Source organism: Bos grunniens, chromosome 1, assembly GCF_055505025.1.
Source record: "Bos grunniens cultivar Pamir isolate PY7600 chromosome 1, Bosgru_T2T1.0, whole genome shotgun sequence".
NCBI classification, from domain to species: Eukaryota; Metazoa; Chordata; class Mammalia; order Artiodactyla; family Bovidae; genus Bos; species Bos grunniens.
Genome location: NC_141165.1, coordinates 147,127,451 through 147,145,785, shown reverse-complemented (window position 1 = coordinate 147,145,785; position 18,335 = coordinate 147,127,451). Strand labels below are relative to the sequence as shown.

Genomic DNA, 18,335 nt, shown 5'->3' with positions numbered 1-18,335 from the left:
GAATTAGGTTCCTTGATTTAATTCAGTGGTTCTCAAATGAGGTCAGTTTTGCTCCACATCCCTTCCCAAGGACATGAGCCAATGTCTAGAGATATTATTGGTTGTCACAGTTTTTTTGTGTGACAAGGGGTGATACCATTGGCATTTGGTGGCCAGGGGCCAGAATGTTCTGCTAAGCATTCTTCAGTGAACAGGAGAAGTGTCCCTTGTCCTCTAGAATAATCTGGCCCAAAATGTCAATGGTACTGAGACTGAGAAACCCTGATCTAGCTCCATTTACCCATTGCATCATAGCCTTAAAGCTGTTAGGCAAAAAACACCACTTAAGATTCAGCATTAATTTTGCCTTTTATAAAATAATATGTTGTAAGCAACATTGTCTTTATATAAAAATGTTTCAGAGCTAATTGATATTAAGAAAACAACCTAGATGATTTAAAGCCCAGTACCCATCTGATTGGGCTTCCCAGGTGGCTGGCTCAGTGGTAAAGAATCAGTCTGCCAATGCAGGAGATGTGGGTTCGATCCCTGGGTCAGGAAGTTCCCCTGGAAGTAGGACATGGCAACCCTCTCCAGTATTCTTGCCTAGAAAATTCCATGGATAGAGGAACCTGGCGTGCTACAGTCCATGGGGTCGTAAAGAGTCAGATATACCTTAGCAGCTCAGCACGCACAGATGCCCATCTGACTACCTTATTTTTCATTTCTTCTGGAGTTTAAAAAATTTATTTGCCACTGAGAAACAAAATGAGTCTAATTCCTATGAGGTCAAAGTACACTCTGTAAAATTTCATTCTTTACTTATGTGTATTGAATTATTAATCTTTCCTCTGTCACCACTGGGTGCTTTCAAAGCTTTATGTTAATTTTGATTTGTGGGAATTTAACAAATCCCAGGAAAGCTAAAGGATTTGAAGGAGAAACCTCTAATGACTTTAAGTTTTGATTCATGGCAGAGGATAATTTCTTCTTTTCCTAAGACTCTTACTTTGAAAGTGAGCCAAGAGAGTTGCAGTTGCTCAAGTAAGATAGATCCAAGTAGATCCAAGTGAGAGTAGCTTCCATCCATAAAGGAAGTGGAAGTGAGTTGGGGGATATATATGTGGAACCATCACTACTTCCTGATACACTAATGAGGCTGGAAAGAATTGATTTTCTGATAACTGTTCACTGTAGAGGTTTCTTCTATGTCTTAGCTCCCAATTTATTTCTACTCATATTGTTTTTATTCGTTTCTATAGTATAACAACATATTATAGTTTAGTCTCTTAAGTCATTTGCGACCCTATGGACTATACTCCACCAGGCTCCTCTGTTCGTAGGATTCTCCAGGCAAGAAAACTGAAGTGGGTAACCTTTCCCTTTGCGAGGATCTTCCTGACCCAGGGATTGAACCCATGTCTCCTGCATTGCAGACAGATTCTATTGCTGTTGAGCCACCAGGGAAGCCCCATAACAACCTATCTCTATTAAATAAGTATCAAAGTTAAAAATTAAGGGTACCAAAGTAGCTTGTGCTAAAGAAACGACTGCAAATCCACTCAAAAAGCAAATGATTCTTTCCACTGTAAAATTGGTCTCGATATGCTGGTCCTGTGTCTTTCTAGAACTGGACTTTCTTAAAATGAAGCCCATCTACTCCAGTACTTGTTGTTTTCTCCTTACCTTTTTATAGACCTGTAGTGAGAAGAGTACCAACTTGCATGACTATGGCATGTTGCTGCCCTGTGGAATTGACAAGTTCAGAGGGGTGGAATTTGTATGTTGCCCACTGGCCGAGGAAAGTGACAATGTTGACTCCGCGGATGCAGAGGAGGATGACTCAGACGTCTGGTGGGGTGGAGCAGACACGGACTATGCAGATGGGAGGTAAGGTGGCCTTTATGTTTCGTCTCTCCTAGATGCCAGAACATCTAACGTGTAGTTTTGTTTCTTCTATAAATGTATGTCTTTCTATTTCTTATTTACGTGATCTCTCCCACTCCCATCGAAGTTTGCCTTTATGGAATAAAGTCTAACCATGAAGTTCTGTTCTGGTTATAGCCTACCGTTTAATTTTAGTATAATTAATGGGCCATCACTGAATTAATTGTAACTATTTTATTTTAACCTCACGAGTTGGGATCAAAATTCCACTGGTATTATAATAGGTCACTGGTAGTTCTGCAAAGACTTGAGAGCTGGGTGAATGACATGGTCTTCTGTTTTGGTCTGTAGTTTAGAAATTTGGGGAAGGGATTTGGGGATTATTTCATCAGTCATTGGCTAAATCTGAATTTTTCTTAAGAAGGATTTTGTTTCTGTTTGTGTGGGTTTTTGTTTTTGTGGGGTTTTTTGCCTTTGTCATCTTGTCCTTTATAAATGAGGTCAGAGGCAATCATAAATGTTTGCTAAAATTCTTTAACTAACTTTGGTTTCTGTGATTATTAATAAATATATTTTCACCTCATTTTCTTTGGAATCTAAATCCCATAATTTGTAGATTCTTAGTTTTAATTGAAGGCATCATTTGTATTCATCATTTGTAATTCATAAAATTATAAAATCTGAATCTTTGGTTTCTGTGATTATTAATAAATATATTTTCACCTCATTTTCTTTGGAATCTAAATCCCATAATTTGTAGATTCTTAGTTTTAATTGAAGGCATCATTGTATTCATTATTTACAATTCATAAAATTATAAAATATGAATCTTTGGGTTAGAAAAGCCATCTGGTTTAGTCACATCCCCAAAGGTGATGATGATGTAACACTTCACTTTTTCCTTCAGTATTTTCTCAGCTGTTCCCAAATATTAACAAATTTCCAAGTAGAATATTAAATATGACTTGTAGGGCTTATAGTAATTAATATAAAGTTTTCTGACTTTTATGTAATTAAGCACAGGATTTTTAATAATATATTTTAGAATTTTTTAAGTTTTTTTTTTATTGAAGGATAAGTGCTTCACAGAATTTTGTTGTTTTAAAATAGTTTTACAAAAATACATATCTATTTTAGAGATATATAAGAATCTATGTACACTGAGGATCCCTGATTGTCATTTTTGTCAGTTAATAATGCAGGCTTCTCTTTGGTGTCTTACCCATTGTTACCGTAACTCTCTTCTTGTTAGTTAAGGTTTCTTGTGTTCCCTCTTTTACATGATTTAGAAAAATTGGGTTCAGTGTAGCAGGACAAGCAAATTCTAAACCACAGGAGAAAGAAATAAAGAAGTGAGCTGTATGCTTACATTTTTTGCTTATGTTTCTAAGAGATGTAAGTTAAATAGTATGAACTCCTTCTCCCAGGGCAGGAAGCATCAGTGAGAACAGGGTTTGTCAGTGGGAAGGCTTCTGAGCATTGCATTCTAGGCCATGGTCGGCCCCCTCCCCTGTGTTCCCTGTGCCAGGTATAGAAATGTCCATTGGTTTGGGCTTAATTGCTACTTTGTCTAAAAGTTGGAGTTGCTTAGTTCTTATTGATGGCTTTTTCATATTCTTCCTCAGTCATATGTGGATTTGAAGGTTTAAGGGTGAATTTGTAAAAGAGTTGTCGTGAGGGCTCTTACTACCCGATGTCAGTGCAGTCAGGATTCAAAAGGGAAATTTGGGGTGTTCACCGATTTTCTTTTCTCCTGGTTTGTTGGATGCGTGATCGATCACGTCTCATTACTGAATTGGCTCCGTACTTAGTAAACAACCCAGATGATGATGAATAAACCAAGACAGCTCCATGGCTGCTCTTAAAATCATATGGAGCCAGCTGTGTACTTGTAACCCTGTATCAAGGTTGTTGACCCGCCATTCGTGATCATTCATACACAATGGACTTTTGTAATTAAAAGTGGGTATTTGTGCTTTTCCTGAGAGTGACAGGCTTTTGCCAGGCTCTCTTCTGCATTTAACATTTTTTTTTTTTAATGTCTTATAAAACCTACTGTTTACTGGGAATAGATTTCAAGGTATCTTGATCCTTTCCTCCTACCCTCCTTCTGACTTCCTGAACTAATTGAAATCATTACTAACATCGTTATCTTATGAAACCCTCTTCAGTGGCCTGTTCTCTTCCTACATCCCATCTCACTGGTCCTAGAAAGAGATCCACAGGGCTTCCCCTTCTGGCCTGGAGTCTCTCATTTATTTATTATGAGTCTCTCATTTATTATTTACCTATGTCAAAGTAGGTAACTATACCTACTTCGATACCCATCTCTCTGGTTATGACACTACTCTGTGTCTTCTTCGTTACAGTCACCAAACTATAGAACACCAGTATACTGTTTTTTAACACTGCTTTTTTTTTTCCTTTAATTTATTGCATTATCTATTACTAGAGCAACTATAGAGTATATTAAGCTAGATTTGACACTAGTACCACAGTCGTAACTGAAGGACTTAGACAAAAGTAGGCCATACGGTCATCTTACGTATTTCGGTTTTCTGTAATATCACCATCCAAGTTGACATTCAGTAGAAATGTTAGCTGGATCTTTCCTGATCCCCTACATTTATATGCTGTTCTGCTGTCTGCAACAGTTAGACCTTGAACCGTGTCATCCCTAAGAAATGCTGTACCCACAGGGTTTCCAGGTTTGACATTACTCTCTAAATATGATCTTCTGATCTTAGACCTAAAATACGAATCTGGTCCTAGGGATTTCACCCTTCCTTTATAACAATCACCTCCCCAATTCAGGCTTTTAGTTCATTATCTTCTTCTTTTTTTTTTTTTGGTTCTTTCTGGCCAGGATGGACCCAAGGGGTAAGGATTTTTACATATTCCTTTGAATATCCTGGATTTATTGATACCCTTAACATTTTGTAAAGATATTTTCATCAGTCCTCCCTATGTGGGGAAAATTAACTTCTCCCTTTAACTGCTTCTGAGCTTTCCAAGGTTGATGTTTAATCCCACCAGTTAATTCCATTTCTTATTCATGCTGTAACATCAGCTGGGGTATTAATGTTATTGGATACAACTAATCATCACTATTTGATGACCTAACGTCATTAAAAAGGCTACAAATAATAAATGCTTGAGAAGGCATGATAAAAAGCAAATCCTCCTTTTGCTGGTGGGAATGTAAATTGGTGCAGCCACTATGGGAGACAGTATGGACGTTCCTTTAAAAACTAAAAATAGAAACCATGCCCACATGGTAACACACACTAGAGATTGACCTTGTAAAAGTAAGGAGTGTGAGAAAGTATTCATTAATCCCTTTAACTTAATCCCTTAAAGTTCATGAAAGGAGACATACTGGAAAGAAACCCTATGAGTGTAAACAATGTGGTTGATGATTTGTTTCTCAAAAAGTTTTACAAAATCATGAAAGAAATCCCACTGGACTCTATACTTGGTATTGACCTAAATGGGAGGAGAATCTGAATAGGAATGAATATATGTCTATGTATAACTGACTGGTCCTTCCCCGGTGTCACTAGTGGTGAAGAACCCACCTTCCAATGCAGGAGACGTAAGAGACACGGGTTCAGTCACTGGGTCAGGAAGATCCCCTGGAGAAGGGCATGGCAACCCACTCCAGTAATCTTGCCTGGACAATCCCATGGATAGAGGAGGCTGGCAGGTATGGTCCATAGGGTTGCACAAGAGTTGGACACGACTGAAGCGATTTAGCATGCACCATATGATCCAGCAATCCTATTCCTAGGCACATATCTGGAGAAGGCTCTAATTCAGAAAGATGCATGAACTCCAGCAGTGCTCACTGCAGCACTATTTACAATAGCCAAGACATGGAAGCTACCTAAGTGTCTATTGACAGATAAATGGATAAAGAAGATGGTGTGTGTGTGTGTGTGTGTGTGTGTGTGTATAGATATGTGCTGTGGTAAGTCGCTAGGTCATGTCTGATTCTTTGCAACCCTATGGACACCAGGCTGCTCTGTCCATGGGATTCTCCAGGCAAGAATACTGGAGTGTGTTGCCATGCCCTCCTCCACATACACATACACATACACACACACACACACACACACACACACAATGGAATATTGTGTGCTTAGTTACTCAGTCATGTTCTACTGTTTGCAGCCTCATGGACTGTAGCCCACCAGGCTCCTCTGTCCATGGGGATTCTCCAGGCAAGAATACTGGAGTGGGTTGCCATGCCCCCATCCAGGGGATCTTTCCAACCCAGGGATCGAACTCAGATCTGCACTGCAGGTGGATTCTTTACCATCTGAGCCACCAGGAAAGCCCCCAATGGAATATGACTCATTTATTAAGAAACAATGAAATAATGTCATTCGCAGTAACATAGATGGACCCAGAGATTATCATAATAAGTGAAATTAAAGACAGGATATCACTCATATGTGGAATCTAAAATATGTTACAAATAAACTTATTTACAAAACAAAAACAGACATAGAAAACAAACCAATGACTACCAAAGGTAAAGAGGGGAGAGAGGGATAAACGAGGACTTCGGGATTAGCAGATACAAACAACTGTATATAAAATAGACAAACAACAAGGTCCTACTGTATAGCACAGGGACTGATATTCATATCTTCTGATATTCAGTATATCATTATAGGACATTCAATACCTATAATGAAAAAGAATATAAAGAATATATATATATTAATAATTGCATTACTTTGCTGTACGCTAGAAACTAATGAAACATTGTAAATCAACGATGTTTCACTTTTCAAAATAAAATTTTTTTAAAAAGAAAGAAGAAAAAAAGACAAATTAGAACTGCAAAAAGAAAAAAGAATTGGTTAGAACCTAATAGAATTAAGATATCAGGTCACTTGCACCACTTCAGTTTTGAACGTGTTTTTCTGTGAGCCCTGCAGGCACGTATGCCTTCATTCTCTTCTGGCAAAGCTAGTGGGCAAAACGAGAGAAATATTACATCACTGACCCCCACACAAGCTGGGGGCCTGCCAGCTGGTGGCTGCCTGCTTCCATAACAAGTCACAATAAGAATTTCACACATCCTGCTTGACAAGTCCTTAGGAGACACCATATGACAGTTCTTGAAAAGGGAAAAAGAAAAAGGAACTCTGCTCCTCCAGAATAAAATTGGATACACAGCTTAATGCACTTTGTTGATTGGTAGGTAGTGAGATTTGTTTTGGAAGATTGAGTGTTATCCTATTGCTAATGAGGCATTTAGAGAAACATTCTTTATGGGATGAGCTCTGTTTTATGACCTCATTTGAAAAAGAGGTAAGTCTTTTCAAAGATTGAGTAGAAACAAATCAGTTACTGTTCCCAAAATTTATTTGTAAGTAACTCAGTGTTTATTCTCTTGCCTGGAAAATCCCATGGACGGAGGAGCCTGGTAGGCTGCAGTCCATGGGGTCACGAAGAGTCGGACACGACTGAGCAACTTCACTTTCACTTTTCACTTTCATGCATTGGAGAGGAAAATGGCAACCCACTCCAGTGTTCTTGCCTGGAGAATCCCAGGGACGGGGGAGCCTGGTGGGCTGCCGTCTATGGCGTCGCCCAGAGTCGGACACGACTGAAGCGACTTAGCAGCAGCAGCAGCAGCAGTGTTTATTTCTCTGGTGTTGTAATTAGAGTTTCCCAGGTGACGCTAGTGGTAAAGAAGTCTCCTGCCAGCGTAGGAGACGCAAGAGACTGGGATTCGATCCCCGGGTCGGTAAGATCCCCTGGAAGAGGGCATGGCAACACACTCCAGTATCCTTGCCTGGAGAATCCCATGGACAGAGGAGTCTGGTGGCTACAGTCCATAGGGTCACAAAGAGTGGGACACAACTGAAGTGACTTAGCACATAATGACTGAGTTCTCAGGCGACCTCAGAATACCTAGTAATGTGATCAGTAATGCAGCTTACTTATGTTAATAGTGTATAGACTCCAGCCTCCTTGGGTAAGAATTTTTCCATGGGAAAATTCCCTTGAAAAACTCACATGTAAGACCAGTCACATATCCAGTTTAACCTTGAGAGTGAGTACCTGGAGATGCTCCCATCTGGTACAGCAGAATCTGACTAGAAACCACATACTTCATAGGGGTTGATGAGTTTTGTAGAGCAAAAAACTTAAAGGAAGACCCTCTAGTTCTTTGTTAACAGCCTTTGCCTCTCAGGACTATTTCCTTACATTTTTTTCAAAAAAGAATCCAAAGACATGGCTTCATATGTTGAGAGTTGCAGGTATTAGTGAGAATGTGCTGACATGTAACCTCATCTATCTTCCTGGATAATTAGATGATATTTTTTTTTCTTTTGATTGAAAAAAAAACCTGTTATGATAGATCTAGATGAGTGATTAGTTGTGCCTGCAATTCACCGTGTCCTTTTTTGAAGCTGTATTTGGTAGCTCAGGATGGTTTCCTCGGTTATGTAGGTGGGGGCGGGGGGTGCTGAGCATGCACGTATGCGCACATGGGAACACGTAATACCTTATGAAATTCACTGAATCAGTTCTGGTGATCGACTCGCCCTACACTGCACTGGAAAAGCCAGGCCTGCATCAGTGACTCTCTGGGTGCAGCGGGCCCTTTATACTAATATAATTTTTGTTTTTAAATTATTTTACAAACGATTCACAAAAATTAAAAGGATGAGAAGCAATAACTTCATTTAGAAATTTTAGTAAGAATTAATATAGTAAATATCTTAATTTGAATTAAAACTTCAATACAGTTAAGCTAGATTTTTATTTCATCTCTTCCTGGTTTTGAAGGTAAGGATTTCTGAAATGAGCACTATCCTTTGAATAAAAGTAGCAGCTAATCAGCTGCCAGGCATGAACCCGAATTATAACCATCTTACGAATACTGATTCCAGGATCAAATACATCTCTGCTGGGTTCTGACAGGTACCGAGTAGTTCCTGGTTGTTTTGTTGCACTTGATAATTGTTAAAAAATCAGTACTTTTCAACTTAAGAGTTCATAATTTTGTTGAAGAAAAAGCAGTGCTATCTTCTATTTTATAAATTAGAAAATATTTTCAAGTTTGGATTTATAAACACTCATGAACATCATTAATCCAGTCCTTTTTTTTATACATTTTATGTTGGTTCTATTCATCACTTTTAAGATACTCATGAATTTGGTATTTGTCTACTTCTGAACTGGTTCTGTTGTATAAACATCATAAAAATTTGTTGCACACACATCATAAAGAAGGAAAGAATACTACCACTTGTTTTTAGCAATTTTAGCAATAGTTTCTGTTTTTGTTGCAAAATACTGAATGATGTCATCCTTCCTGTAGAATGACTAACTGAATGAGAATACCATATTTTCTTTTTGTTCTTAGAAATGCATTGCTCACTTTGCAGTTCTTGAGCTTGAGAAAATTCATGTAGACCATCATCATCTGAACTGAAGAGTCATGGTCTGAGGTTTTGCTTATGCAATCAATTTCAGTCATCTTCTGATTTGTTTGATAATTGTAACATGTCTCCTGTCAATTTTCTCTTATTTGCCAGTGCGGAAAATGAGAATTTTTTTTTTTTTCACTTGCATTCAGTGAAAGTCCCTAGACTTCTTTCATTGCCTCTTGAAAGATGATGCAATATTTTGGGAACAAAGTAATAAAACTCTGATAATTCCCCTATTGCATCATCTTTCTAGGCAATTCCCTCATTCTTTTATTTTCTTATTATTTGGTCTTCTTAGCACAGTTGAAATAATTAATGAGTAACGATGAAATAACTCCTGGGATGATAAAAATAGAAAGATTGTGGGAAAAAATCTTAGGTATCAAAAAACTCCAGTTGATTGATATGGTAATCACAACATAGAATGAGTTTCATTCCATTTACAAAATATTTTAAGAAAATGTGAAAATCAGAAATACAGACCCTTAGATGTAGATAGAACTGCTCAAAATGAAACTTAAAATGTAAAAATTATGTTCAGTGGGCCCTGTTGGTAGGGTTAATAGCCTACCCTCTTTATTCAAGGGATTGCATTTATTATGAGGCCTATGTGACTTTTATTAAATACTTGACCTAATTTTCTACAAGCCAGCTACTCAGTAAATATTGGAGTTGAATTGGCATTCATGTTAAACACCCACAAAGACATAACTGGTAACTCAAGGTTAAGCTAATTGGCCTTTAAAACAAAAACTACCAACGAATATCATTCCAGATATGCAAGAATTCAGTGACATTGCATCAGAAGTCTCTAAAGCCAGAAATACTGGGGAAAAAATACTGAGGCAATAGGAATATTTATAAACAGCGCCTTTATTGTAGTGCACTCATCCCAGACGCTAGTAAAGTAATGCTCAAAATTCTCCAAGCCAGGTTTCAGCAATACGTGAACCATGAACTTCCAGATGTTCAAGCTGGTTTTAGAAAAGGCAGAGGAAGCAGAGATCAAATTGCCAACATCCGCTGGATCATGGAAAAAGGAAGAGAGTTCCAGAAAAACATCTATTTCTGCTTTATTGACTATGCCAAAGCCTTTGACTGTGTGGATCACAATAATGGACAGGGAGGCCTGCTGCTGCTGCTGCTGCTGCTACTAAGTCACTTCAGTCGTGTCCGACTCGGTGTGACCCCATAGACGGCAGCCCACCAGGCTCCCCCGTCCCTGGGATTCTCCAGGCAAGAACACTGGAGTGGATTGCCATTTCCTTCTCCAGTGCATGAAAATGAAAAGTGAAAGTGAAGTTGCTCAGTCGTGTCCGACTCTTCGCGACCCCATGGCCTGCAGCCTACCAGGCTTCTCTGTCCATGGGATTTCCCAGGCAAGAGTACTGGAGTGGGGTGCCATTGCCTTCTCTGCAGGGAGGCCTGGTGTGCTGCTATTCATGGGGTCGTAAAGAGTCGGACACGACTGAGCGACTGAAGTGAACTGAACTGATTGTAGTTACTAATTGAATATCTTTCAATTGCTTCAATAAGTAAAATAAAATAGAATAAAATGAAATTAAATTGGAGTTGTAAATGAAAATATGATCTTTCTTTGAACTTTCAGATAAAAATCCATTTGAGAGACTTTGTTATTTGAACCAGCAAGCATTTTTTATTCCTTAGTGTCAGACTGGAGCTCTTTATTAGAAATAATGGTAGGTATTAAAAATTTTTTAAATAACAGTAGACAGAAATTTTAGGAAATACAAGTTGTAGTCATGAGACAGTTTCAGCTCCATTAGCTATTGGCAAGCATTGTGTGATTTTAAAAATAAACCAGCACTGCTATGGGACTTCTGTGTAAAGAACCTGCCTGCCAAGGCAGGAGATGCAGGTTCCATCCCTGGGTCAGGAAGATCCCCTGGAGAAGGAAATGGCGGCCCATTCCAGTATTTTTGCCTGGGAAATCCCATGGACAAAGGAGCCTGGTGAACTGCTGTCCATGGAGTTGCAAAAGAGTCGGACACGATTTAGCGACTAACAACAAAGCACTGCTATATTTAAAATGATAGGCAATGAGGACCTACGGTATAGCACATGGAACTCTGCTTATGTGGCAGCCTGGATGGGGGGAATTTGGGGGAGAATGGATACATGTATATGTATAGCTGAGTCCCTTCTAGATGGTTCGCCTGAAACTATCACAACATTGTTAATCAGTTATACCCCAGTGAAAAATGTAAAGTTTTTTTTTTTTTAAAGAGTAAACAAACATTAGTTTGGAGCAATGATTCTCAACTGCGGACGATTTTATTCCCAAGAGACCTTTGGAAATGTCTGCAGACATTTTCAGTTGTCTCGGTTGTGGGGGAGGGGATCAGAGGCTCCTTGCATTTGATGGGTAGAGACCAGGGTTAGTGCTAAACATCCCATTATACACAGGACAGCCCCACAACAAAGAAAAGTCAGTAGAGCTGTGGTTGAGAAACTGGTGTTTCTTCAGTACTGGAAAACTAAGGAAATTATTCTTAAAAAAGCAACAACAAACCAACAACTTCCATTTCAAGCTTTTGTCTTACCCTGATCTCCTATGGACAGTAAAGCAAACACCCCAGGAGTCTGCCTTTTGAACACAGCTTTTGTGCAGATGAAAATGTTTGAGATCAAAATAAACCTTCCAAATCTACATGCGGTTAGAGCTGAAACAGTATTCCCAAACAATGGGTGATTGAGGCTTCTTATTTGCACCTAGTCACTTCATTAAATCTAATCATTATGTCATTTATTTTTTTCCTTTCATTAGTGTCACTGCTGTTCATTTTGACTATGCCAAATATTAGCATATTTTCTGCAGGAAAAAAAGATCATGTTCAAAATATTGGAGCATTTAGAGACCTGGCAGACAAGGTCCACTAAAGTTATTTTTCCCTTACATCTAATTAGAAAATATTTAAAATATGGTGATTTTTCAGAAGGATTTGGGCCAAAAAGAAACACCTGTAATTTGACTTTAATGTAAATTCTACATTTCTGTTTGTTCTTCTTTTTTGTTTTTATTTAGTTATCTTTAAAATATAAAATTTTCATTTTTAAGTAACATCTAGATATTTTGAAAATACATTTTGCAATTTTCACATGTATCTCTTCAATTATGTATGTTCCTTCAAGATTTGTTCACTTGTGTCATCATTTTCAGATTTTTTTTTTGCTGCTTTTTTTACATTATAGAAGTCAAGCTTTTGAATTCCGTAATAAATCTAGATTTGCCTCCCAAATTAGGTAATAATTGCTTTAAAATAGTTTTCCAAAAATAGGACAATGAAAGATATAAATGTTTTGACAGCATTTAACATTTATTTAAATGTTTATGCCCATTTACAGTGAGGTTTGGACAGCAGGTTAATTTATTTCATCATTGCATACTCACCAATATTGGATTTTTATCATTATTAAGAACATGACCCCTTCCTTTATCGTCAGGTTTTCAGACTATGAATGTGATGAGGGCATGGACGAAATTTTATTGCCTTCTTATATCCTTGTCTGTACACAAGTAGTAATAATCGTAAGAGATACTACATAATCTTGTTATGTGCAAACCACTGTTCTGAATGCCTTGCATATATTAACCTGTCTAATGTTCACAGCTTTTTAATATCTGTTAGTTGTTTGTAGACTGATTTAATGAATGTTATTCGGGCTTTTCCTATGCTGGGAACAGATTTGTGCTCATTTATCTCTTCTTGAGAATTTACATTTTTTTTTCTTCTGCCAAGTAAATATTACAGGTATTTCAAGTGTAAAATCCAACAGAACCCTTCTGTTGATTTTCATTCCATTAGTTCTGCATTAATGAAATGTCATTAATAATCTGTACTTTTCTCCTTCAGCTAAATTTCTTCATTCTACCTTAAGAGTACATATAAAGTATAACTTTAATAATGATTAACTTATTCACTTTTGATCAAAAACATTTCAGAAAAATACATAATTTTGATTAAATAATTTATATGTGAGAGACGTTAAACATTTTCAGTGTTTACTGATAGTATGGTGTATGCTGATTCCATGCGGTTTGATCTGCCCTAGTTGTGAACCTTTGGTCAGGGAAGTTGGGGGTGGAGGTATTATAGTCTAAAGCTTTGCGTGCTTAGTGGCTCAGTCATGTCTGACTCTTTGTGACCCCATGGACTGTAGCCCACCAGGCTCCTCTGTCCATGGAGATCTACAGGCAAGGATACTCTAAAGCTTTAGATTAGTTTAATACAATGGGAAATGTGAAGAAGTATGTATACATTGGGATACATGCCTAGAGAAAAGGCGAGCTGTTTCTCTTCAGGTTCTTGTTTTTATTTATTTGTTTGTGGGGACAGTGGGGATGTGATTAATGAAGGGACAGAGAATTTATAGACCCAACTTCTACCTTAGAAGAGGTCTCTTTAGTCTAATTCTCTTTAAAAGGAAAGAAGGGCATCTTATTCTTATATCTGTGTAAATTGTTCCACAGAGATATGTCTTTTTTTGGTAAAGAATGGGATTGTTATGAACAGAGAGAAATATATATAGACATTACATCTCCCTTTGGTCAATATCTTGGCCATTTTAATGGTGTTATTGATTTGATCACATTATTTGAATCAAATAAGATAGGGATGGATCTGATAATGTAACCTTTGAGCCCATCATGTTAACCTGACTATTTATGAAGGGGAAATGATAGTCCAGTAGCCCCAACTCAAGGTAACATGTCAAAGTATAAAAAATAATGATGATAAGCTTACTTTGAATTGAGGACAGTTGTGTCCATGGTTTCATTTGAGCCGTTGATGGAGTTCTAGTGTAAATAATAGGTATATGGTTTCATGGTGTCTTGCTCTATCTTTCCTGCAAGAACATGTGACCCAATAAATACCTTGACATAGCCACAACCATTGGGAACATTTTATTGTACCCTCTACATGGGCACCATTAAAAGAGATTTCTTTAAATCCATTTACCAGGCCCGTTAGAGAGCTGGGACTGACCTTTGTTCCAGAAGCAGAGGGTTGCTAAGAACACTGGGTGCATCCCATTTCCAGTCATTTCGCAGAAAATTAAGCAAAGACCAACACGACTGATGCTCAACATAAGGAATAAAATCTGGATCCTGGTGACTATTGCAGTCAGCTTAAGAAGTTCTTACTGAGGCTTGATTTGTGGGTGGCACAGCGCTAGGTATAGTTGAAAGTCTAATTAACTGTGGTCTGTGTGCTCCAAGAAGTTTTCTCAGAAAATAAGCACCAGATGGTAGTGTGGAGGGTTCGTTGCACAAACACATTATTTGTGGTTTGTGAAAACTTGTCATTGAATCATGGAGGAAGTTAGGCCCATGTTGTCTTCCAGTTAGTCTGGGAAGTTGTCGTAGCCTCATATGATCTCAGGCTGTTGTGAGATTGTGTGTCTATTAGTGAATCAATGTTTTCTCAGTCTTTAAAATTGGTTCTGAGAGAGAGACGCTTCATTTGACTTTATATCTTGTCTGGATGTCTAGAGTTAAAATCTGTTGAATATCTAATCTTTCAGCTGCTTTTCTATCCTGCATTTTCAGAAAGTGATAGTAGATACTCCGAGCGGGGAAAAAAAGCAAAAACTTTGGAGGAGGGTCACAACGTGAATCATGCAACTGATACATTACCGCCTTAAAACTCTGCCAGTGGATGAGTCAAAAGCCTAGATTTGATAAATCAAATCTTTGTGGCTTTGAGAGCTAAGTGTCGTGGTGCTGGGTTGGCAGCATCTAGTACTGTGAGGCTGTAACTGTATCACTGAGCCTTGAGCTGAAATATGGGAACTAATTTGAAAATGATGAACAGGAGACAAGCATTTTCTCTTGAGGGAATTGGCTGCCAGCTCTGAGGTCTTATTAAAAATGCTGAATTTCTGGATTGAATGAGCTTGAATAGCATGTACGTCAAAATGAAAAACAAAACACTTTAGTAGCCTTAACCAGATTAAGAGATATGTGGCCAAACCAGTGGGGTTTGTTTAGGTTTCTAAGCAGGTGATGGTTGGAAGAGAAGATGCCTTTGAAGTTCAGGGTTGGATTGCTGCCATCCCAGGCTACATCTGGCAGTGATCCTTGTGCTCACTGGGATCTGATGGTGCAAGCTGCCGGGTAACCAGATACGGCTGAAATGAGAGGTGCTGGGGGATGGTTCATGTGTAAAAGTTGTTTGGATGGTTGGATTATTCACTGCTGAGAATTTTACACTGCTGAGACATGGAAGGCTTCTTTGTACTCCCATTGTCTTTTATATTTAGATTGATTTTTTTTTTTTAATTTTTAATACAAAATTTAAAGGTTACTTTCCATCTACAGTTCAGTTCAGTCAGTTCAGTTGCTCAGTCGTGTCCGGCTTTTGCAGCCCCATGGACCGCAGCACGCCAGGCCTCCCTGTCCATCACCAGTTCCCGGGGTCCACCCAAATCCATGTCCATTGAGTTGGTGATGCCATCCAACCGTCTCATCCTCTGTCGTCCCCTTCTGCTCTTTCCCTCAATCTTTCCCAGCATCAGGGTCTTTTCTAATGAGTCAGTTCTTCACATCAGGTGGCCAAAGTATTGGAGTTTCAGCTTCAGCATCAGTCCTTGCAATGAATACAGTTATTACAAAATATTGGATATATTCTCTGTATTACGCAGTACATCCGCGAGCCTGTCTTGCCCCCAGTAGTTGGCCTCTCACTCTCCCAGCCCAGTATTGACCCTCCCCCTTTCCTTCTCTCCTCTAGTAACCACTAGTTTGTTCCCTATATCTGTGAATTTGCTTCCTTTTTCCCGCTCTATTTTTTAGATTCTGAAATCATACAGTATTTGTTTTTATCTGTCTGGGCTTCTTTTCACCTAGCATGTGTGTGTGTGCTTAGTCGCTCAGTTGTGTCCGACTCTTTGCAGCCGCATGGACTGTAGCCTACCAGGCTCCTCTGTCCATGGGATTCTCCAGGCAAGAATACTGGAGTGCGTTGCCATGCCCTCCTCCAGGGGATCTTCCTAACCCAGGGATCAAACCCCTGTCTCCCGTGTTGCAGGCAGATTCTTTACCATCTAAGACACCAGGGGATAATGCCTTCCATATCCAATGTCCATCCATATTGCTGCAGATGGCAAAATTTTTGTTCTTTTTTATGACTGAATAGTTTTCTGTAATGTGTGTATATGTATATACATACATATAGGCACATATATCTCTGTATATAAATATACACACATATATGTGTGTATATTTTATGACTGAGTAGTGTTCCAGTGTGTGTGTGTGTGTGACCTAAATGTGAGACTAATGTGAGACTAAATAAAAACTCATAGAGAAAAACATAGGCAGAACACTCTTTGTAATAAGTCACAGCATTATTTTTTTTTTTTGGATCCATCTGCCTATAGCAAAAAAAAGCAAAAATAAAAAAATGGGACCTAATTAAACTTAAATGCTTTTGCACAGTAAAGGAAACCATTGAAAAACAGAAAAACAACCTGGTGAATGGGAGAAAATAGTTTCAAATGATATGACTGCCAAGGAATTAATATCCAACATATACAAACAGCTCATAAAACTCAACATCAAAAAAGCAGGCAACATGATTGAACAATGGGCAGAAGAACTAAAAAGACATTTTTCAAAAGAGGAAATACAGATGGCCAACAGACATATGAAAAGATGCTCAACGTTACTGATGATCAGGGAAATGCAAATAAAAACTACAATGAGATATTATCTCATACCTGTTAGAATGGTTCTCATCAAAAAGAGCACAAATAGCAAATGTTGGCAAAGATGTGGAGAAAAGGGCAACCTTGTTTACTATTAAGTACGTTCGTGCAGCCACTGTGGAAAACAATATAGAGGTTTCTCAAAACTAAAACTAAAAATAGAACTACCATATGACCCAATAATTCCATTCCTGAGTTTATATCCCTCCAATGTGTTTTAATTAAACTATCCAAATTTCCTGGATTACAGAATAGTTAAAAAGGAAGAAAATTCAGATCCTTGCAACAGGTTTCTGGCAGTAGTAGCCCCCAAACACTAATTCCTTGTTGAAACCAACATCTGGATTTGGTTATCTTCAATGTAGAACCCCTAGTTTAGATGGAATTCACCACTGTTCACGTCTCAGTGGCCCTTAAAACTATGTGTTTATTGTTTTGTTTTTTCTTTTGACCTCAAAATCCACATAACAGCATATTATACTCAAAAAGATTTCCTTCACTTGAGCCATGTGGCTCATCAAATCCCTGGTAACAATCAGTTGCATGCTGGAACTTTATTTTGATCTTGGTTATATGTAAATTGGCTTCTAGGAGCCCTAAAATAGGAGTACATGAGGTTTCCCACTCTCAGTCTAAACTAGTACCAAGACCCTATCACAAAGAACTTAGCAAAACTTTTCCAACCCTTGGAAGGAAGTCAATCATCTGGAAAATAATCTCCAGATACAGTAGCTGACTATATTCATGATTCTGTATTTGATGATACGACCCACCATGAATCAGAAATATTCACACAAAAAATATTTTTTCAAGAAGTTCCAAATAAGCAAAACTTGAATTTACTGTGCACCAACCAGCAACTATTTACATAGCACTTACTTTGTACTTAAAGCTATTTACATGGTATTAGGTTGAAAATAATCTGATGATGACAAAGTGTAATGGAGGATGTGTGTGAGTTATAAGTATACAGTAGAACCTTGAACAATTTAGGGGCTAGGGGCACAGACCCCGAGCACAGTGAAAAATCCCAATATAACTTTACAGTCAGTTCCAATAAAGTATTTCCACATATAATATCATCAAATTAAAGAAATAAAGACATTCGGGCCATCAATCTGGTTGTACTATCCTTACACATTCGAAGATACAGGACATGAACATTCATTGCTTTAATTTATGTTGTGTTTTATCCAGCACATTGTGCCATATAAATAGTTAGAAGGAGAACTGAACGCTGAGCACAGAATGGGCTATAAATTCTTGTGTATTGACTAAATT

At 38.2% G+C, this 18,335-nt stretch overlaps 1 protein-coding gene across 8 annotated transcripts in view; it reads left to right on the top strand.

Moving 5' to 3' along the window:
- The window catches only part of APP (amyloid beta precursor protein), a 311,691-nt gene that overhangs the window by 129,501 nt on the left and 163,855 nt on the right, over nt 1-18,335 (top strand). For all 8 annotated transcript variants that reach the window (XM_086412582.1, XM_086412572.1, XM_086412568.1 and 5 more), the window contains exon 5: nt 1,676-1,869. In XM_086412582.1, the coding sequence (XP_086268708.1) occupies nt 1,676-1,869 (194 nt within the window). The remainder of the gene's footprint in view (nt 1-1,675; nt 1,870-18,335) is intronic.